The 23,640-nt window shown below is 44.3% G+C and overlaps 2 protein-coding genes across 2 annotated transcripts; both read right to left on the bottom strand.

Annotated features, from left to right (window-relative positions):
- Positions 1–1,384: 1,384 nt before the first annotated feature.
- On the bottom strand, positions 1,385–2,812 carry LOC114621929 (hydroxyacyl-thioester dehydratase type 2, mitochondrial-like). The gene has a single exon (XM_028768270.1). It carries the CDS (start codon positions 2,320–2,322, stop codon positions 1,837–1,839), a length of 486 nt encoding a protein of 161 aa, XP_028624103.1. The 5' UTR covers positions 2,323–2,812; the 3' UTR covers positions 1,385–1,836.
- Positions 1,395–2,837, bottom strand: LOC114621930 (ribonuclease P protein subunit p14). Its single transcript, XM_028768271.1, has one exon. The coding sequence runs from the start codon at positions 2,792–2,794 to the stop codon at positions 2,426–2,428; it is 369 nt and encodes a 122-aa protein (XP_028624104.1). The 5' UTR covers positions 2,795–2,837; the 3' UTR covers positions 1,395–2,425.
- Positions 2,838–23,640: the final 20,803 nt, after the last annotated feature.

Here is a 23,640-nt window from a genome sequence, read left to right as displayed (position 1 = left end):
TTTCTCATGCTTCTTTTCAATAATGGTATCTGGCTAGTTAGGATACAAATGAATATGCAGCAAAGTGATTTGGTTCAGATGACTTCAGCTTCTAGAAAGCCATTTGCTTCCTCGGTACCTAGGTCATAGTTCATCTTCTCTAGCTGTAGCAGATTTGTCAACTCTCAAGTCTCTAAAGACCCTCATAAGTATTGCCCAAGGTGCCTGGAATCAATGTTTCACCCTCAGCTGTACACCTAAGACCCTGATCCTACCCAACACTTAATTCTGGCCTTCTCCTGAGTTCTTAGTTTCAAGTAAAGTCTGACATATACAAACATGATCACAGAATGCGTTCTGTATGCTCTCTTTTTAGCAACACAAAATAAAGACACTGAGACATGTTTGTATGGTTGCTCATAGGATAATTTTGTATTTTGTGAGTCTGTGTTCATGGATGTTCTCTTTCCTAAATGCATGAAGCAAGCTGACTTTAATATATCCAATTCAGCAAGTAGTTTAGAAGACAGAAGGAAACAAACCAAAATACAACAAAACAGTGGCTCTTCAGATTTTTAAACCCATCCCAAACTCATAAACATGACATTCAGTTTTGTGTTAAAACATATTAACGATACAAATAAGTCAGCAGGTTGAAATCTTAAACCCACAAATTATAGTTCATAGTACCTCATATGTGATTAATTAAGCACCGGATACATATAATACCCAGGACTGCATGTTTATGGGACTTAGAAAGGAAATCACAGATTTGAGTTAGATCTCCAAGAACTGTGTAATTGGATAAGTTGCAGAGATGGCAAGAGCTACGGTTCATACTGGCCATTACAGCAAATAAGAGGATTAGACAGCCCTGTTATTATACAGGAGGGAGGGAGAGGCAAGGGACTTGTCTGCTTTCTCTCCATAGAGGTATATAGCTTCATGACAGCAAGCTTTGTCATGTGCATGCATGCATGCGTGCCTCTTACTGCTTATGTATTGTATTAGTTGCTACCTTGGACACTTTTTTATGTGAATACAAACTTAGAATGCTAAAACTAATCTGTATGTTTACCATTGTTTTACATAATATATGCTATAAACACTACGACTACAGTTACTTCCTGTGTACTGCTATCCCAATATACCTTTTAGTTTTCACTTCTGTTATTGTTGTTGGCACAGAAAGATGATATCATTATTATTCTAACTAATATTATAATTTGATTGCACATATCCAGAATTTTACTAATTTCTTTACTCACATTTTTCTTTTTATCCCAGACATTGTGACTGGAGTTTATATTTTTGTTAGGGAGTTCTTATTCAGGAATTTTTATAGACATAGTCTGTCCAATACATGACTGCTTTTCATTTTAGGATATCTATTCTATTCTTTTTTTTTTCAATTTAAAAAGATTTTTATTTTATTATTGTATTTGTATTTTGTCTGCATGTATGTCTGTATACCATGTGCATGTAGTTTTAGCACAGCCCAGAAGATAGTGTTGGATCACCTGAGACTGGAGTCACATACAGTTGTGAGTCACCATGTGGGTACTAGGAATTGAACCCAGATCCCCTGGAAGAGCAGCCAGTGATCTTAACTGATAAGCCATCTCTCCAGCTCCTCTCAATTGTTTTTTAATTGGAAAAAAATTCAAACCTCAATAGATGATGAGATCTTGCACAGATTTAAATCTGGGCAAACCAGGTGCCAATCTGGAACTTTCCCCTTCCACACAGGCTTCTGAGTGTACCAGCATTACTTCATGAAGAGCAACAGCCCACCTCCCCAATGTCATGTGATAACAAGAGCACAGGTTTTTGAACATGTAACTTTAAACTTGTATCTCAGGATCTAGGAGCTTCTGGGACCATAATTTTAACCCAGCCTTCCATAACGGTCTTCTTACTTTCTACCACACAACAGGACACTGCAACAACAGCAACAGACTGCTTTAACCTTCTCACTTCTGCAGATGCTAAAACCACTTCTCCAATATATAAAGGGGCAGGAAATTTAATTTCCTGAGAAAGAAACACACAGCCTGGCCCAGGCATTTTAGTGCCCAGGAGTGCTGAAATAAGTCCATTTATCAAAACTCCATGCACAACTGTCCTTCCAAACTTGGTGTGTTTTGCAAAATCTTCACTTAAATGCAAAGGATTGGTATCTCCCGTTAACTCTGAGAAGGTAGCCACATCCTGTTGTGTGAAGGCTCTGCTGAGTTCAGCTCGGTCTCCAACTTTCATGTGCGCATACTGAAAACACTGCCCTGTTGGTACCATGTGATGTTGCCACAGTCTTCTCTGAAGCCCTCTCCACATCTTCAGCATCTCCAAATGTCATCAACAGGGGCTTTAGCCTGCTCTGTTTTCCAACTATGTAGACACCTAAAGACACTGTGGAGAGTGGACGTATCTGGAACTGTAAGAGTATTCAATCCAATACTTGCTCCCTGCTATTGCCAGATAATGCAAGGAGAAAGGGAGACACCTGAATCACTCTGAAGGCACATTTCTTACTCTTATAGGCTCCAAATAAGGTCAAAGAACTCCATAATTTGGCCAGACCACTGCTACATATTCTCAAGATGGCTGACAAAGTCTTCTCATCATAGGTGAGAACATCCACGGGTAACGCAGCACCAACCTCCCCAAACAGGTCTTTCAGGGCTGAAACAAGCAGCTGTTTGAACTGGGCTACATTCAGTGCCACTCCATGTTCTTGAAACTCTAGGCAGACTTTCATGTAGTGGTACTCCGAGGGGTTCTTGTAAACTACTCTTTCATATGCAGTAGCTGGCATCTTCCAACATGGGTACGTATCTCGAAGGTAGTGCGCCCAGCAAAACGGCTGGATCAGCCTTCCCGGTCACCGTCTGTATCCGGGACCTCAGCAGTACGGAGCACGGTGGCGGCTCTGAAGAACCTAAGGCCGGCCACACTTCCACCCTGTGCTTGCTCCCGCTCCCGCCATCTATTCTATTCTTATCTTTGAATAATAAATTTTCAGAGACAAAATTCTAGTTTTTGAGTTCTTTTTTTCTTAGGTTATAGAAAAATCTCATCCCAATGTCTTCTGACTTCCATTGTTGGGACAAGAAGCCAGTTGCTAGGCTAATTGTCATTGCTTTGTGGAATATATCTGTTTTTTTTTTCTCTTATTGCTTGCTAGTAAATAAATCTCATTTTCTGTAATATAGTGGTGTTATGTACAGTTGTAGATTCCTAGAAACTGAATCTTCTTTGACTTCCTTAGTCTTTGAAACACGAACATTGGTTTTTTTACTGTAACAGAAAATCCTTAGCCCATTTCAATGTGTCTCCATTCTCTGCATTTCAGTCTTTTTTGATTGATTCTGAAACTAATGCTATATTACAAGGTCTTAATGTCTTTAAGAATGATTTCTTTTGTTACTTACTTGTGTGTGTGTTCATGCGTGTATATATGTGTGTGGATATGTGTGTATGAGTGTGTGTGCCTATGCATGTCTGTGTGCATGTGTGTGTGTCTGTCTCTGTGTGTGTTTGTGTGTACACAAAAGTAGTCCAGAAGAGATTGTTAGCGCTCCTGAGCTGGAGCATGGAAGCTGGGGACTGAACTCCAGTCCTCTAAAAGAGCAGCAAGCATTCTCAACCACTCAGCCATCTCTTTAGGCCCCTTAATGTCTTTTAAGTTTTTTCTACCTGTTAGAATTCGAGCGCGGTTTGAACAGACAACACAAAAGCCGATCCGGTTCCAAGGGAAGGGGTTTATTTGGGGAAGGGAGTGGGAGAGAGGAGCGGGAAGATGGCGAGTGAAGAGAAGAGGAAGAGAGAGAGGTTGGGGTGGTCCCAACTATTTAAGTGAGTGATGACGTGTGTAACTTCCCAGGTGTAGGTGAGCCAGGTAGGTGAATTCTGGGAGTGGTTGTCTCAGCAACGTAGGTGTCGCTGGCCCCTGAATATGACGTCACCGGGTTCAGACTTATACTAACACTACCTTTCTTTTTTTTTTCCTTTTTCTTTTCTGTGCCGAACTGTAATTCCTCCATTACTGTTTTCCATTTCTTTTGCTTTCCTGTAGTCTGGATTGACTGCTTTTCTTTTCATATTCTTTTTGGATGGTTTTCTTTCAGTTGGTTTTAAAATCAATTCATAGTATGTTGTGTATGACTATGTATGCTTATTGGGAATGTTCCTGTGAACCCCTGCTTGTTGGAGCATTGACCTTTACTAATTTTGTGGTGTTTGTTGAAGGCGAGGGTCTTCAACATAAGGAGATGCTTTCAAGGAGGGCACTGCCAATTGGTGAATATTTTAAAATCAGTTGTACGTTTAAAAGACAGATGTGGGCTGAAAACTATTTTTGAAAGTGGGTACTTTTTTCTTTCTTTAATTAATTAATGTATTTATTTACTTATTTATTTATTTTTGAGACAGAATTTCTCTATAAGGCCTGTTGCTAGCCTAGAACTATGTAGACCTGGCTGGCCTCTAACTCACAGAGATCCATTTGCATTTTCCTTCCAAGTACTGGGATTAAAGGTGTGTGCCACCCTGTCCCAGCTGGATATACTTTTAAAACAGTCCCTCTGTAGGGCTCTTACCTTTTTCTGCATTCTGTAGTTGCTCTTGGATTTTCCTCTTTGAATTCAAAGAATGATGAAAACGTTTGGCTCACATCTCTTCCAATTTACACACTTGTGTTTAACAGAATATTCGTGGCTTTGAGTATGCCCAGTACAGAACGCAAATTCAGAGCTTGCTTTGTTGCCAATACACTTTTCCCCCCTTTGGTCAACTTTTACTGTCTCATGATTTTTTTTCTCTTTTCCTTATGAATTAATTTAGAAGGAGCTTTATTTTTAAAAAGTCAAATAAGCAAAACCAGCATCTCCCTCTACCGTTCCCAGTGGGAGAACAGATTCAGTGATTCCATCAGAAGCGTGTAGAGAAACAGCGGCTCATGAAAAGTTGAAAAGCTGAGGCTCACTGTTTAATTACTTCCCAAAGCCCCAACAGGGCTTCACTCTAAAGCACAGGCTAAAATATGGTCTTCTATAATGCTTGACCTGCACTCATGTTTTTACATGGATGTCATTTGTTTAGTCACAGATGTCCGCTCATAATGGAAGTTATATCAAGAATAGCTTCTTTACCTAGGGATGCGACTCAGGAGTAGAGCTTGGCTAATATGTGAGAAGCTCCAGATTGGATTCCCAACACTGCAACAGAAAAAGCAAAACAAAACAAAACAAAACAAAACAAAACAAAACAAAACAGAAGCTACTGACAGGTGTAGTATAATACTAAGGCTCAAGGACACTGCAAATAACCAAGACACACTTTCGCACGTACATCTGGAAACCTATGAATACAGTCTAGAATCTAATACTTGGTAACAGCAATAGATTGCAAGGTAAAACCATCAGTCATAGAGAAAGTGAATAAGAATAAATAGAGAGGATCAGCTATGTTATCACAATGTAAGAGGAAAGGAAAGCGGAAATGAAAACTAAGAAGGTATTCTTATTATTTCCCAACACTCTTTGGGTGTCTCTCCTTGGCTTACTTACTCATTTTTAATAGTCACACTTGTGGAACTTATCCAACTAACCACAAATGATAATCTAGGCAGTGTTTGCACTTGCTGGTACAATGACTTCTTGTAGAGAGCCTTGACTTGCTTAGAGTTTATCCGGAACCATCTCTGTGTTTTCTTCAAAGAGAGAGTAATGTTTGGCCTTGACCCAAGCTTTCTCTCTGCTCCCTAATTAGAGAGGTGAGAAGCTGAGGTAATTGCTGTCCCAAGATATTCTAGAGCAGTAGTTCTTAACTTTTCCTAATGCCATGACCCTTTAATACAGAGCTTCATGTGGTGGTGTATCCCAACAATAAAACGATTTCATTGCTACTTCATAACTGTAATTTTGCTATTGATATGAATCGTAATGTAAATATCTGTCCTGCAGGATATCTCATATCTGACCAGTGGCATCCCACATGTTGAGAACTGATGTTCTAGAGGTACAAGGAACTCCATAGTTTTCTTTGAGATATGGTGTTAAATTCTCTTCTGAAAGGGGAGAAAACCCAAGGACTGTGGATCTTGGACCATAAGGTGAAGAGTTCTGAGAGCCAAACAGAACTTTGAAATTTTCTGCCTGAATCCCATGAGACACTGAGAATCATTCATGTAACCTCCAAGTTGTCCAGGAACCAGGGGAGTCGACCTCTAATCAGCTCTTGGAGGCCAGTGCACACTACACAACAAATGCACAAGTAACAAAGTCCTCTGTTGACATCTAGCATTTTTTGGCTAATTTTGTCTTTTACTTTACTAATAAGGGATACCACTGATGGCCCAGGGCTGAGTCTCGGTGGAACAGGCCAGACTCAATTCTTTTCTTTTTTGTTTTTTTTTTTGTTTTTTTTTTAAACTGGATATTAAAGATACAGAAATTAGAAGACTAACTTCCCTTCTGGTTTCTCCCAGTACATCCCCGAGTAATGTGCTTAACAAACCGGTATGCACATTTTGATTGATATGTACAGTATTCCCACCCCACCCCCATACCCCATAGACTGCAGAATGCCTTTTCATTCAAAGGTTATTCTCAGAATGGGTGGATCCACTGAAGGTCTGCAAAGTCAGACACATGAAGTCGGCAACCTTTCCAGGGTTGCCGACTGTAATCCACTATTGAAAGGACTGAGGAAACAGCCACAGGCCAATATGGGTTGAGACAGTCATGCTGGGATGGCAGGCCCTGGTTTTCAATACTCCCAGGACTTTCTTTTCTTTCCTGATTTCTTTTGACATGCAGGGAGAGGATTGACAGGTGTCTCATAGGCATCAAAATTAAATCTCAACATAACATGAGTTCGTTTAGCAGAAATAGGATGGCTCCGTCATAATATTTTAAACACGTCTTCTTCTACAGATCCTGAAGGGATGGTTGCCAGAACATTCGTTCATGAGAAATTGCCCTAGCAGGGGTAGAATGTAGACTTTAGAGCAGTGGTTCTCAAGAATGTGACCCTTTAATACAGTTCCTCATGTTGTGATGATCCACAACCAGAAAATCAGCCCATTGCTCCTTCATAACTAATTCTGCTACTGTCATGAATCGCAATGTATATATCTGTGTTTTCTGATAGTCTTAGGAGACCCCTGAGAAAGGGTTGTCTGAACCTTCTTCCCTTCCCCAAAGGAGTGACAACCTAGAGCTTGAGAACCACTGCTCCAGACCCAGGCTTCCTGCCTTGGTCTTAGCTCCTCCATTTGTCTCTGCCCAATCAAATTCCTCACTGTAGAATGGAATACTAAAGGTAGCTGCCTCGTTGGACTTCCAGGACTTAGCCATTCATGTCTTCAAATCTTCAAAACAGCGATGAGCCTGCTGCACACACTGTGTTCTTTATTGTATTTCCTCTGTCATGTTCCCTTTTGCTAGCCCGGTCCTCTCTCTCCTGTCAATGACTACACTAGGCTGTGATCATTGGCACAGGGAAGGGACAGGACGGCAGAGATCAAAAGAAGAAAAAAAAAATCTTCTGAGGCTTTTGATTTTCCTAAGATAAGCTTTTAGGAAATGGAAACAGGGCTGAGATAACCGACTGGTAGACTAAAGATGGTTATAGGAAGTCATTCTGTCCTTTACCCCAGTTACACACCAGCTAGAACAGGAAGTCGTCAACTGAAGGACAGCACATTGGATAGAGACATTGTGAAATCACAAATATTGGTATGTTTCTGAGACACAGACCTCCTAGTCTTGGTTCCTGTGCCCAGTGTTAGGGGTGCTGGAGCTAGAACTGAAGTGACCCCCAAACCCTGCACATATGACTTCAGATGATCAAAAAACACAGTGGTCCCATGTCTCATCACTATAAGGTGGCAGTGGCTGGTGAGGCATGGTGGTTGTGGCTTCCGTTGGCCCACAGAGTTCTTTGTCCTGGTATTTGCATGGCCTTGTGGTCACCAAAAGCTAAATATAGGGGATGGGAATGAGACCACCTCTGTGAAAGCGAGGCTTCCTCAGAAACCGCCTGGGTGGACAGTGATGTTGGACAAGATGCCGTTCCCACTGAGAGCTATAGTGAGCAGGCGGCAGGGAGACTGAAGATGATACTAGCCCCTTTTCACCACTTGTAATGCCTTCTTGGGGCTCAAGTGCCTGGAAAGGGGGGAGGGATCAAGAAAGGCTGACTCCTAAAATAAACAAGAGACCAAAATGGGCATTAAAATAGATTGGGTTGATTTTTTTTGTTTTTTTTTTTGTGTGTGTTTGTTTGTTTGTTTTTAATTGTTTTTCTCTCTGCACATTTGCCTTTGCAAATGGAGAGTCACGCCTGCTTTACCTGTTTCCTCCTGACTCAGACATGGCCCTCTTTCGGGGACAATGACCTAAGCTTGGCTGGAAGGATTCAGTTCTCCACTGACAACAGGAGAGTCATCAGGGTGTGTCCACAGCCTGCCATGGCCCGACCAAGACCAGAAGAGCCTGGGGACTTGAAAGTATTTGATTCCATGAGATCACAGTTGGAACATCTCAGGCTGGGGGAAGTTGATTGTTGGGGAGCTCTCTATGGGGATGGGCAGGGAAGGGGAGGCACTGCTAGACTCTGCACTGTAGCGGCTGTGGTCCTCTGTAAACAGGTAAGATTGTAATACTGTTATCCTAGGTGCCCTATTCCTTCTCAGGCAGGGTTCACTCAACAAACACAAATCAGCATCTACTGTATTTTGGGCATAGGGTTTCCCCCCTCATTAAATTAATCTATTCCGGGCTAAAATGAATGGTGGCCAGTAGGCATCACGGAGCGTAAAGGAAATTCCAGCCTAGAAGCTCTTTTTTTCAGAAGAAAGGATTCCTAAGCTAAGTCTTGGAGGTTAAATAGGAACTCATTATACTAGACACAGCAGGTGGGAAACACAGTTCTGGCTAAAGAGATAGCCTGAGCAAAGGTGTGTGGGGGAGGGGCGATGTGTGTGGAAAGCTCAAGGCATTCAGCATCACTGGGTGGTGTTCTACAGAGGTGAGCTTGAAGACAAAGGGTGAGCACTGTCATAGAAGACCTTGAATACCAGGATTAAAAATTTGACCTGAGTTCTGTAGTCAACAGGGAGCTGGTGGCTAGTCTGTGACAAAACAGTATATGAGTTTATATTTTACAAAGCTTGATGGCAGATCCAAAGAGCGTAAGGGACAGCAAACCCACCATCAACCTACGAACCAAATAAAAATTCAAGACTGTCTTTAAGTCTTCTCCTCCTCAAATGAGTTCCAAGTCTCCAGGTTATCCTGAGAAGCGCAGACCCAGGCTTTGCTTGTGGCGGAAGGTCGAGAGGACATTTCAGATTAGCTGCAAACAGCCTGGAGTTAGGCGTATCTGAGTTGAGATCTGGTACCTAGGCTACTTCCAGATGACCTAGTGGAGCACAACTGTACTCCTTGGAATCTAAGCCCCTGGCTAAGTTCCCTTCTGGCAGAGAGGGGGATCTGGATTCCAATCTCTCCTGACTCTCGACCTGGCTGCTTTGTGGAATTCCCACTTCCAGCCCTCTAACAATCGGTATCCAGCTGCTCCCTGCCCCCACCCGAAACCTGGCAAGGAAATTCCAGGAATGAGCCAGCAGGTCACCAAGGATCAATCCTGGTCAGTGTGAGGAGAGCATGTGACTCCTGGCTTCAGCTTACTTGAAGCTGAGATGAATTCGGGCCTCAGCCCAGATCTACAAGACTGGATTCCTACTTAGAGCTGAGTTTTCATAATTAACCATGTGTCTGGGGCTTCCGGGATTGCAGTAATGTGATACCGCCTCGTTCAATGACTTGGCTTCGTTTCTCAGTTCTGCTGGCTTCAGTCTGTCTTCCCCAACTTATTATTCATGCCCATGTCTCAAATTTTCATATCTCACACCCCTCTGTGGCCCAGAAATATTGTCATAGAAATGAAAGAATAGGAGGAAAGGGGCAAGACTAAGAGAGGGATGGAGAGAAATTGTAAAGAAGGCTCCCGAGGAGGAGAGGGGTGGGGCCTGAGCAGCGGCCCGGCTTCTGGACAATTTGATGAGCATGTAGGACGGGGTAGCTGAGAAATAAGAATATAAAGAGCTCTAAAAGGCGAGAGGAGGATGGGGCAGAGAGAAGTGTGTTGCTGCCTTGGAAAAAGAAATTGTGTGACATGCTTACAAGTTGAAAACCCCACTCTGGCTATTGATTCAATTAGTTTATCTCTGCAGCCCAGCTCCGAGCTGTCTCAGGGTGGAAGCAGGCAGATGAGTTTGCTGCTCAGAGGTCCTAGACAGAAGAGAGCTGGTTTCCTTGCCTTCCTGCTGCTTTCTCTGGGGCACTGAGGATTCCTTTGAACAATAGAGCCTTCCCTCCCTGCTGTTAGCCTCTCGCATCCTTTAGGCTGGTTAGTCTAGCTGACTGCAGGTGTTTCAGCACACCCTACCCAGGCTGTAGACCTGATGACTTAGACACATGGGCTTTTTCCATTATAGGAATGCAATTATGGGTAATGTGACCAGCCAAGGAGATGGAGCAGAGCTTCCAGGGCAGCTAATGGGAGGGAAGGAGCCAATTCTACAGTGTCACTGCGGTGAGACCTCAGAGGTGCTCTGCCTTGGGCGCACCTCGGGAACTCGGGAACTTTGAAGGGCATAGCATCTTCAAATTCTGTTGCCATAAGCTGAATTTGGTTTCAGATCAGGCCCTTGTATGCCTGACCTTTTTCTTTAAATTAAGTGAGTCCAATGGGTATCAGGGTAGAGACGCCCTGACTTTAGAAAACACATCATTTTTCCAGGTAGGAAAATGGCAAGCCCTACAGAAATGTGATATTTCCTGCTTTTCTCAGCTAAGAAAGGCAAAGATACTCTGAGCCACAGCATAGTGGCCTCTCTGTTAAGTCAGAGGTCTCTTAGCACATAGTCTGTCCCCTTTCTTGGCAGAATTGCCTGGGTACTCCTCCTTTACATGGCCATGTGGGGTGTAGCAATGTCCAAAAAGCATCCCCAGCCTGCAGAATGCAGTACCTCGAGGTCAGACATAGAATCAATCTCTACACAGAAACATACAGGCCGCTCTCTCCTAGCCCTAGGACAGACTCACTGGCATGTATGTGCTTGCACACAGACACTGCAAAGACAGCTCTGTCACTGGTGTGTGACAGCAGGTGACTTTGTTTATGAAATACAGTCACTGTCACATGGAGGGAAACAATGAGCCTGACAGAAGCCATCCCTCTGAAGCCAGCAGGGCAGGGAACTTTCTGGAGAGCTTTGGTTTTCCTGCACAGAAGATTGGGCACGGTAAATCGGAATAGCGAGGCGGACAAATCTAGGGAGAGAACGCCTGCCTGTCTGCCTCTCAAAGGAAGGAGCCTGCTTCTTGGCAGCTTGGAGGATTTCAAATGCTCAACGCAGCATGAGCTTTTCTCTTCTTAAATCTCCCATTCGAATGAATTTTCCTCCTCTCCCTTTCAAATAAATAGAATACCTTTCCAGCCTCTTCTGTTCTCTTTTAAAATGACTACAATAGCTTTGCAGTCTCGTAACGTGCGGGATAAATACTCTCGGTTCCAATACAACTTACAAGATTAATTTAATTTCATACCAGGCTGCACTCCATTTTGGAAGATCTTTGGATCACCCGTGATGAGGGGGAAAGAAAAACGATGAAACGGCTTTAATATGGAGACAGCACTCTTGCACACTGGTTCGGATTCCCGAGTCCAGTGGAGCATGATGGAGAGTAATGATTGTTCTAACAGTGACTAGGACAGCCCTCCTCCTCCAGCATGTACATCCTACACCAAGGAAGAAGAAGATGGTATCTAACGCCTCCCTTGGCAGGGGCAGTGTGAAACACTGGGAGAACTGTCTCCCCTCACAGAGACAGTTTATAAATTCTGTGGGATTCACAGCCGTGCAGGGTCCATTTAGTCTTTTTTGTGTTTACAGATTTTCCTGCTGATGAGCGAGAAGTCAATAGACGAAGAGAACTGTAGATGGGGAAGCAGAGGAAAGGCAAAGTACAGGGGTCTGTACGCACAGTGCGGTGGAGGCCGAAACAGCGATAAAAACCGAGTTCACCTGTGAGGTCACATCAAGGCCAGTTCTTTGCAACTAGTCATTCGAAAACAGAGATATGGGTACCTTCGGAGATGGCCTAGTGGGAGTTTAGTACAAGAGTGAGGACCAGGGTTTTCATGCCCAGAGATCTATGTACATCTGGACACTGTAGAGCATTTGTGATTCCAGCACTTCTCCATCCAGATGGGAGGCAGAGGCAGGAGAATCACAGGAAACTTGCAGGTGCACACAGAGGCAAGAGGCTATTTCTCAAACAAGATGGAAGAAGAGGACTGGCATCCTAGGGTGTCCCCTGAGCTCTGTGTGTGTACCATGGTACATGTGCACACGTACTCAGACATAGGACCATGCGCACATACACATCGTATCCACACACATTAAAAGAGGTGGGGTGCTGGCAAGATAAACTGAGTATGATTGGGTACCCTATTAATGGTACTCTGCTATGCTTGTAGACAGGAACCTAGCATAACGGTCTCCTGAGAGGCTTCATCCAGCAGTGGATAGAAAGCTACAGGGACCTGGAGCCTAATATCAGAGCTTGTGAAGTCTTGCAGAAGATTAGAGGACAGACCTGAGCAAGCTGGAGGTGTCAAGGACACCACAGGAAGTCCTACAGAGTCCACTAACCTGGGCCCATGGAGGCTCACAGAGCTGAGTCACCAAAGAGCATACATGGATTGGACCTAGGCCCCTTACATATTTGGAACAGATGTGCAGCTAGGTCTTCATGTGGCTCCTCTAACAACTGGAATGAAGGCTGTCTCTGACTCTGTGGCCTACCACTGGATCGCTTTCCCCTGACTGAACTGCCTAGATGGGCCTCAGTGGAAGAGGATGTGCTTAGTCCTACTGGGACTGGATGTCCCAGGGTAGGGTGGTACTCAAGGTGGGGCTTCCCTTTCTCTGAGAAGGGGCAGAGGTAATGGGAGAGGGGTTTGTGAAGGTGGTTCTGGGAGGAGAGGAGGAGGGGGCTCCTCTCTTTGTTTCTGTGGCTGCTGAGAGTAATTTTGGGGCTGTTTTTGTTATCCTGGAAACCTTAAAACAGACATAAGAGGCCTACAATACAGTAAATTTAATCATCAGCCCAAACAGGTAACTGTATACAACAATGTACTACCATTTCTCAGCACTCCACAGTCACAGCCCATCATTTAGATTTAATATATATCTATATCTATATCTATATCTATATCTATATCTATATCTATATCTATATCTATATCTACATATCTGTATCTATATATGTATCTATATCTATATCTATATATCTGTATCTATATCTATATATCTGTATCTATACCTATATCTATATCTATATCTATATCTATATCTATATCTATATCTATATCTATATCTATATCTATATCTATGAAAGCTGAATGTGGCAGTACTTGCTTGCAATCCCAAAACTTGAGAGGCTGAAGCAGGAGGATCACCATGAATTCAAGGCCAGCTTGGGCTACACAATGAGTTTAAGGACAGCCTGGGCTGTATAGTGAGAAATGAAGTGATAAAAAAGATAAAGGATGTATAGCCTTACAGAGAAGAAAAACAAATATGTCTTAATTTAAGATGAGAAGGCAAACGAACAACGGGCACAGTGGATGAGGAGAATGTAGTGGAGAAGAGTGGATGTTGGCTGGAGTCCCAGCTGGTTTTGATACCTGGAGAGGAGATGATAGGTAACCGATGCATGACGGGTGACTAATGCATTAAACATGGGAGAGACCTGGAGTTGCTACAACAGGGGCATTGAAAGGCTGAGATCTTAGAACAATGTTCTGGATAGAAAGCATAACTATGGAGTCCATTGCTACTCTCAGTGCAAGGTGAGGAATGGCTACACAGGGCCTTGTTTCCCCTACCTACCGGTGGAAAACTAAAGAGCAAAGAAATCCAGGTGTTTGCCAGCCTTCCCAGCCAAGGGAATTGTCACATGCATTAGTGAGAGGCCTAGAACTCCATACACAGAAGCTGGCACAGAGGAACAGGCGATATTTATTTCATGGCGGCATAAAAAGACATTCTGCTTGTTTGTTAATTTGTTTGCAGGAGGCATTCCTTCATCTCTGTTCATCTCTGAAACACAAAATACCTCTCCCACCCCCTCCACATTTGTCCTACAGACTGGCTGAAAAGAACACGATATTTTGGACTCATCCTTGCACTGAGATAGGGCAGTGTTTGCTCTGAGGAAAAGGGAGGAGAAATTCAAGAACACAGGCATGCATCTGTGTTAATGTCATGAGCAGCAGGGTAACAGTCTTGGCATGTTTACTGGCTGGTTTTGTGTGTCAGCATCACACAAGGTAGCTTCATCATAGACGAAGGAGTCTCAGTTGAGGAAATGCCTCCATGAGATCCAGCTGTAAGGCACTGTCTCAATTAGTGATCAATGCAGGAGGACCCAGCTCATTGTGGGTGTTACCATCCCGGGGCTGGTGGTCCTGGGTTCTATGAGAAGACAGGCTGAGCAAGGGATGGAGAACAAGCCAGGAAGCAGCACCCTTCCATAGCTTCTGCATTAGCCTCTGCCTCTAGGTCCCTGCCTTCTTTGAGTTCCTGTCCTGGCTTACTTCAATGAAAGTGTAAGTCAAATAAACTCTTCCCTCCCCAATTTGCTTTTGGTCATGGTGTTTTGTCCCAGTGATAAAAGTCCTAACCAAGACAGTATGCATGAGTGTTCCACACTCTTCTTAAACACAAGTGCTGAAGAGGCATTGTGTGAATCACAGACAGAAGGTTCATAAGAAAAGAAAAACGTAAAAACTGGGAAGGCGGCTCAGTGTGTAAAAACTGATGCATAAGCCAGAGGACCTGAATTCAAATGCCCCAAACCTGTATACAAACCAATGAATACAGCAAGCATCTGCAGTCCCAGAGCTCCTATGGGAAGAAGGGAGGTAGAAACAAGAGTGTCCCAAAAAGCTCTCAGGCCAGCTAACCAAAATGCACATGAGACAAACAAGAGACACTGCCTCGGACAAGGCAGAAGACAGACAAGAGGACACAGTTGGGGAGGGTGGGGTGGGGTAGGGAGATAGACAAGGGAAGTGGGTAGAGACAGACAGACAGACAGACAGACAGACACACACACACACACACAGAATGTAAAAGTAACCGAATGTTCCAGGTCCCCAGGATCAACAGTTTCTTGGCGTGTGGCACTTTCAGGGTTAAAATGGCAAAGTTCCAGAGAAATCAGGCTGTCCTACCACCACAACGTGGACAGAAGCATTGGACAGGAGTATTCACTATCTGTTTGCATCCATTTCTGCCCATAGAAGGGCTTTAGAACTCTTGGAGATTCCGAGGGGAAAAAATTTCCTAGGCATAGACATTAAATATATACCAATAACCTGAAATTGTTAAAGCCCAAACTGCACAAATTTCTAAATTGGACTTCTGGGAAGATTTCTAAAACAGATTAATTGATCAGAGGCGCAAAGCATTTGTCTAGCCTCTGATGACGACCCACACTGCACTGCTGCCCCAGTTCAGAGCACAGCTTTTTAATCAGGAGCCTTGGTCCTAGGGCTACCTACTAACTCCCTCATACTTCAATGATCTACAGACTATGGGGAAAATTCTTTTCTCCCTTCCTCCCCACAACTTATCTCCCCTCTACCTTGTGGGGGGATGGTAAGATGTGGATCCTCCCCCTCTCTGATTTTAATTAAGTACCAGGTAAAACAAAGGCCAAACCATAAGGCAGATGGATAATTATTAGCTCACTCTGGATAAATAAATGTTGGGATATAGCAAGAACACTGTAGACAAAAGCAACAGAGAAGACTTGTGCAGGAGAGGATTCTAACTGTCTTTAATTAGCCAATTCATGGTCCATCCAAAGGTCTTCAAGAAAGGAGCCTGCTTCTGAGTCTCCCTATTGTCCAATGGCCCGTCAACTTCATCATCAGTAGGCACAGTAGGAGAGTGGGTAGGGCGTGAACATATTCAGTAAAGTTGTCATGAGGGAAAACACACACACACACACACACACGAACACGCACACACACGTGCACACACAATACACACACACACACCCACACACTTGGGTGAAGGAAAGGCTGCCAGTCCAGCAGTCTCAGTTGCTTGACACTGTCCTGTTGAGAATTCACATCGGTCTTTAGTTTAACTGCATGTTAAACTCATCTGGGAAAAGAAACTTTGTTTTTGTTGTTGTTCTAGACAGGGTTTCTCTATGTAGCCTTGGCTGTTCTAGGACTTGCTCTGTAGACCAAGCTTGCCCGACACTCAGAGATTTCCCCTGTCTCTGCATCCCAAGTACTGCCATTAAAGGCATGTGCCACCATCCTTGAGCTAGAAGAAGCTTTTAAAACACTGGTTGTGGATCCAGTCTTTGAAGTTTTACTTCAAGTGATCTGGCTTACAGCTTTGGCTCTGAGGTTTCTAGGTACAGCCGAGTTTGAGTCGGATGCTGGGGGAAATGCACAGGTCAGTGGTTTTCACGATCACGGCCTCTCAGAATCTCGGGGAGGGCTTGATAAGCAGTTTCCTTGAGATCAGCTGCAGAGTTCCGGATTCAGTAGAGCAGAGTGGGGCAGAGCGGGACTGGGCGGGGCAGAGCGGGCAGGGTGGGGTGGGGTGGTATAGGGTAGGCTGTAGTTTTCACAAGCTCATGGGTAGTTCTGGGCCTCTGGGATAAGGACCACAGTTTGATGGCTTGTGTGATGGCTAATTTGGATTGTCAGCTTGGTTAGATTAAGAAATACCTAGGACAGTAGTGAAGCACATCTTCGGATGTGTGTAGATGTTTCCTGAGAAGACTTATCCTAAATATGGGTGGTGCCATCCCGTTGACTGGGGTTCTAAGCTGAATAAAAATGGGGAAAGAGAAAGCTGACCCAGTACTACCATTCCCCACATCTTTGCTTCTTGATAGGCTGGACCCTCAACTCCTGAGCCAAGACAAGCATTCCTTCCTAAAATTGCTTCTTGTTGGGTATTTGGTTACAACGTCATAAAAAAATAACAAATGGAGACTTAGGTGGTGAATCATCTGTTACTGTGTCCTGAGGCTACGCAGTATACTGTAGGACCCCAGAGACATGGATCTCACTTACATATACTTAGGGGGCCAAGGCCACTCATTTATCCACCCAAGGCCAAGTAGGTAGATTTTCTTTTTCCAGCCTCCACAGGAGGGGTTTTATTCTTTGTGCCCCATCGCCACTCCAATGGCTTCTGAACACCACTGGGTATGTGACAGTCCCAGAGAACATAGTGTCTTGGCACTCCCCCCCTCCCACCAGCTTTGGAAAGTCCTTTATGCCTCCTGGCCCCAAGCTAGCCCAAAACTTCTTTCTGAATTCTCCTGCATTCCATCATGAAGCCCATCTTCACACTCTGGGCTATCCTCGCCCACAGGTCGGCTCATCGTGCCCTAGCTTCTTCACAGGATAAGGATCAGTATATGAAGATGACAGAGTGACCAAAGTCTAGTGGCAATCTACCACCATTCATGGAGACCCATGTTGGAACTCCATACACAGCGTCCAATGTAATCCTGATGTCAGCCTGAAGAGACGAAAAGGATTATGTCCAAGTAATGAATGAGGAAAATTTAGGTCCAGAGAGTAGACCCATCTTGGAGCTATGTAGGGAGGGTGATATGATAAAATATGAAGCTGTGCTTGCTTCCAAAATATGAAATACATTACTGCTTTCTACCTACCTAGCCATAGGTGGACAGTGTTAGGAGAAGAGTCCTGGGTCCTGACTGGCACATGGCATGTTTCTATTCCCAGATACAGCTGGGTGGACTTTCAACTTTGAACAGATCACCTGCTAGATCCCAGCCTCAGACCCTCACCTATAACTAGAGGGCTCTAGCTAACCAGATTGCAAATGCTAACTCAAGCACTAACATCCTACAATTCTCCATGACTGATGGAACTGTAACTCTTTTCCTGGGGCTCTGCCCTGCCCTGTGCCAACAAGACACCACCAGAAACCCGGTTTCCAGGGAGTGTGCTTTCCAGAAAGGGGCTGCTGCAGCTCCAGTGGCGTCACTCAGCCAAGCAGCGGGAGGTTATGTCAACTTTCTGGAGAGGCCCTTGATTATAGTTTATGGCCCAGTTGTTAACTATCCACCTGGAGACCCTTGGCATTTGGTTCTCTGGGATAGCAGAAGATTGAGAAACAGTCACCCAGAAAGCTGATGGGGAAGTAGACGGAAAACAGGTTCAGTTCACTGCAATCAGTGAACAACCCTTGCTTGATCCTGGAGCAGCAGCCCCTGGGGTGTGTGTTCTCAGGGGGAGCCTATGAAGGTCAATGTTGAACCCAAGTTGGGCTCAGCTCTTTGTAGCTCTTCTGAGCCAGCCGAGAGTGGCTGTGCTGTCCAAGGCTGTTCTCACTGAATTTTATTATGACAGTCACTGATATTATTGCCACAGGGGATTCCATGCTATTTTCTTCCAAGATCAATTGCATCGGATCTTGACATTGGTTCCTCTGTTTAAAATGTTCCCCCTCCCCTTCCTTCTCTTTTTCTCCTGGTCACTATGCTTCCTAGCCGTCAGGAGAGCAGAATCCTCTCTCCCATGTTTACACTGCCATGTGTAGCATGTAATTATAAAAAATCAATCCACACTATGTCTGGCTACGTGTGGGCAATGGCGGTCTCCCCATGCCCATGGGGAGCTGCAATCTGCGGTCTTCCCAGGTTTCTGAGATTAGCCTGCCTCCAAACCCCTCCATGTTCCCAAGCCATCAATCCCCTGCAGCTAACCTATTGAGACTGGCTATTGCTGGCTCTAAACCCCTAGCCCCGTAAAATGAAAACTCCAGAGGCCTGTATTTTATAGCCAGATTTATAACAGTAAATCTTCAACCCCCAAAAAGGCCACACAAAGAATTCAAAACTCAATTGATATAGATACAAACTGCACACCTAGATTGGACAGATGTGCCCTATATCACTCAATTGTCTATCTGTGAAATCCCCAGTTACTTATGGCTGCTAGGATCACGTGGTTCTGGCCCATCATCCTTTCCTGTCTTCTCTGTCTCCCCCTCTTCCTTCTTTAAAACTTTCAGCTCCGCCCCCTCCTTCCACTGCCCAGTCACAGGCTCTAGTCTTATCTGACTAATTAAAATTTCACCTGACCTCACCTGAGTACAGGTGTCCCTTTTGAGGGGGACAAAAAAAAACCAGACAATTCACAACAGCCATGGTCTCTGTCTCAGACCCAAAGCAAAAGAGACAGCCAACAATGGACGGAAATCTCTGAAATCATGTGTTCCGAAGCTTCTTCCTCCATTAAGTTGATTGTCTCTGGTATTTTGTCAGTGATGAAAATCTGACCAGGACAAGGTCACCCACCAATTCCACATCAAGAGCAACAACCAGCTATGGAACTTTTAACTGTTATCAAAGCGTTAAAAATACCACCTTAAACTCAGGAGTGGTTTGAAACATATGCCTCCTTGGTAGGGAGGGATTCAAGGCATTTTCTACACACCATCTTGTCTGTGCTCATAGTGACCTTTGGTAGAAGTAGGGAGAATGGAAAAACAAGACTAAGAAGGAGGAGAAAATGCACATTTACCCAGTGTCTAAAGAATCCAGAGAGACCTAGGGAGGTGCTGGGTGTTAAGTGCTAGGTGCTGGGTGCTGGGTGCTGGATGTTGGGTGCTGAATGCTGGGTGCTGGGGTGGCTGATGATCTTCCCATCTTCTCTCTTTACTTTCAGTTCAATTATTTTCTAGGTAAGACTGTCGTGCCTCTGGTGGTTATAGCTATGGCCAGAGGGGAAAGAATGTAATTATTTTTCACTGTGTTCTTTTTTTTTTTTAATTGCCTGAGTGTCTGTTTGTCTATCTCTGTCTCTGTCTCTCTCTGTGTGTGTATGTATGTATATATGTATGTATATATGTATGTATATATGTATGTGTATGTATGTGTGTATGTATATGTATGTATGTATGTGTGTATGTATGTATGTATGTATGTATGTATGTGTGTGTGTGTGTGTATATGTATGGTTATGTGCACCTGAGATTTCCACAGAGCCCATATGCTTCAGAGTCTCCTAAAGCTGAAGTTATATGTGTCTGGGACCTGCCCAACATGGTTGCTAGGAACTGAGCTTGGATCTTAGCAGTAGGTACTCTTAACTACTACGTCATTTCTCCAGCCCCCAAAGAATGTCTATTTCAAGACTCAACAGGGGTGGAGTGTCCTGACTTGTGAGGGAATTCTTCCCTGTGAACACATTGCTGCTACAGCTGGGTGGGCCTGAGAGTGAGGCCTATGAGGGGAAGGCATCCTGACAGAGGTCTGATCAGGGTACCGTGGCAATCTGTAGCCCTCAGTTTCTAGATGGCTAGTAATAAGCTTCAGTTAACAAGATCTAACCTGCTTCAAGTCAGGGAGCACTGTGTGTGTGTGTGTGTGTGTGTGTGTGTCTGTCTGTCTGTCTGTCTGTCTGTCTGTGTGAATACACCAAGTGTGGTGGAGGACGTGGAAAGAGAACAAGGCTGAGTAGGGGAGGAGAGTGTCTTTCAGGTAAAGGTCAGGTATAAAAGAAAACGATGCTTTCTTTTGTTTTCCTGGTTTAGAAAATGAAGTCAGGTGGAGAGGTTAGTAATCAAAGTTCGGAAATTGTGTAATTAAATAAACACTTTAGAAAGTGCCTTCCCAAAGGTTCTATGTTAGAACACTTATTTAGCATATACAAAGCCTTAAGATACATATCCCCAGAACCGAGAGAGGAAAAAAACTGATGATCCGGTATGGAAAGGACCAGAAAAAAGAATTGCCTTTCTGTAAAGTCGTATTTTAATCATTTTAATTAGAGTTGCTTGGTGAGCATTGGCAGATTTCCAGCGATTATGTAGAAACAAGAACAAGTCAGGGTTCCTGGCATAAAGTCTGAGTCCCTAAGATGCAGAGACAATCTTGGATGAGCTTTGATTAAGAAACAGAAACGATCTTAAATAATCCCGCAATTAGAGCCAGGCCAGCAGGAGATGTCATTTACCTGGACCAGATGCTTGTGTGGTGAGGAGGCCGTTTCTTACCTGAACGAGGTGTGTAATTAATTGGTCTGTTGGTCTCTGCTCAACCAGTTATCAGCCTTAATTGGTTTCTCACTGAAGGCAAAGGGAAACGCACATCGGCTGGAGCTCTGTTGTTGTTACTGCTGTTAGCGCCTGCCCGCATGTTTGCCATTCTGCTGGATTGACAGGACCGCTGTAGAGACATGGCTTCAGATCTCCTTCCTTCACTCAATGGATTAAAAACTCATTTCTGTACCGGTTGTGGAGAAGTGTTTTCAAACTTGACCATGGATGATTTAACAACATGGTAGAGGGACACAGACACGACAATGTACTGGTGCCATGTCGTGAGCCAGGAGACATTGTGTGGAACAGCTACAGTGAATGGAAGTGAATGCAGCTATGGGCTTGTTTGGATGATGCTTAAGGAACCAGGGGATGAGTGAGTGACACCTAAACTGAGGTGTGCATGCGTGTGTGTGTGCGTGTGGGGGGGGGGGTTGGTAGTTTTTTTGGCCAGGAGGAGTTTGGAAAGACTAAACTGTAGATGCTGAAGGGAGTAAAAGCAAGGAGAGAGAAGGTTTAGACTCCTCATCATTCTTCCCCATAAGTACTGGCAAACGGAATGAGATAGTTGCAACTCATATTGCCTGGTGAGCTCCCAGTATCCCCAGAAGCCTGGAAACTGTTGAAAACAAACAGTGGAAAAAGAGACAAAGGGAAGGGAGGTGGTAAGGGAGAAAGGGTGAACCCAGATGCTGAGAGTAAAATGTCTAAGCAAGCTCTTGTACTCAGCCCTCCAGGAAGGACATGGCTGGGAGTCAAGTGGCCAGTGCTCATCCGTCTCCTGTTTAGAGCATCCCACTGTAGAGAAAAGCCTAAGTGGGGTGAGTATAATGTGATTCTACTTAGGGCACTTAACCTATAAGGACTCAAAACCATAATATTCTTCTTATCAGGGCCAGCCTGGTTGTTGGTGCCCACAGAGTGACCACAGCCTCTTCCTCCTGCATCCCAAGAGCTGATTGTGATCTGGATTCCTCTAGGAGGGTGGACGGATTCACCGTCCCAGATGACAAAAAAAAATCCTTGGAACTTGGTACCATCTGGGAGACCACGGGTAGTTTTCAATTTTACCTTTAGCAGGTAATATGGGCGACATTCGTTCTAAGATGTACAGCTGCAGAACCATGGACCCAAGATTGTTTATACCTTCTCATTCAATGCTCTTCAAATGGTTTCTGCAGGTGGTCCCATAGCAACAAAAATATTTTGAGCAAGTAGCCTTAATATCAGTGTACTCTTTTACTTTTTTGGCATTACAGTTTTATCTCTATGTGCCTTAGTACTGTGACCTGAACCTAGGGCTTCTACCATTGAGAGACACCCTTTGCTGTCTATTTATTCCTTTCTAAATAACAAGAGTTATACTTTCGTATTGATAGTTATTTTTAAAACATATCCTGGGGCTGGAGAGATGGCTCAGTGGTTAAAAGCACTGGCTGCTCTTCCAGAGGACCCAAGTTCAATTCCCAGCACCCATATGGCAGCTCACAGCTATCTGTAACTCCAGTTCCAGGGGACCTGATATCACAAAAATACACATGCAGGCAAAACACCAATCCACATAAAATAAAAATAAATATGTTATTTTAAAAAGTTAGTTTTAAAAGAAAAAGAAAATTATTCTATTTTTCTTCTTATACCTTTCATTGACAATCTTTATTCCCCCAGGGATAGCAGACTTCTGCTTTGGGGAGGGTTTATCAATATCAGCCTGATGGGGATAATCTCTGCGTGGGAATTGAACCCATTCTTGATACCAAGAGCCTCCCCCCTCCATTTATGACTGCTTTGCTGCTTATTACCCTTCCATTCAGGATCATAATGAGAATTTGGGTTATAATTGCATACTTCTCTGTGTTTAGGGAAGGAGCCTGGGCCTGCTTCTGACTCTCCCAGAATCTCAGCCCCATCCGAGTGCCCAGAGCTATAGAGGGGCAGCAGGAAGGGCATCTAGCTGCAACTGTAAATACTGTCATTGTCTGCTGTGCTGAACACCAAGGGAAGCCAGCCTATGCTGCGGCTGGCAGGGCGGTGGGAGTGTTATGTGAAGTGGGAGGTACTGGAGGGTGTCTGAGAAAAGGGGAACCATAAAGCCTGCCCAGTTAAAAGTGTTTACTCTCAACAGTCCTAGGTGATTTGGGGTGTGGGGAAACTGTCAACATGCAACAGCTTCCCTTAGGGGCTGTGGATGCAGGTGTCCTAGATGAGAGGATAAAGATGTCAGCCACAAAGGGACCAGTGACGGCATCTGCTGACATAAGTTAACCTGGAGCACAGCCTGCCCTGCTCACACAGACTCCCGCTAGTTCCCATTACCATGATGTGTAAGTAACCTCAGGACCAGCAACTGAATTTTGCAGAGAGAAAAGTTTTCCCAAACACACAAATGCCACGGGTATTAGCTAGTTTGGGGCTGAGATTCCTTAACTGGCAAGAATGCAGAAAGTCTCCCAGATGATCAAAAG

This window comes from Grammomys surdaster, unplaced genomic scaffold, assembly GCF_004785775.1.
Source record: "Grammomys surdaster isolate TR1022 unplaced genomic scaffold, NIH_TR_1.0 185, whole genome shotgun sequence".
In the NCBI taxonomy this organism is placed as follows: Eukaryota; Metazoa; Chordata; class Mammalia; order Rodentia; family Muridae; genus Grammomys; species Grammomys surdaster.
This window is presented reverse-complemented; position numbering and strand designations above follow the sequence as displayed.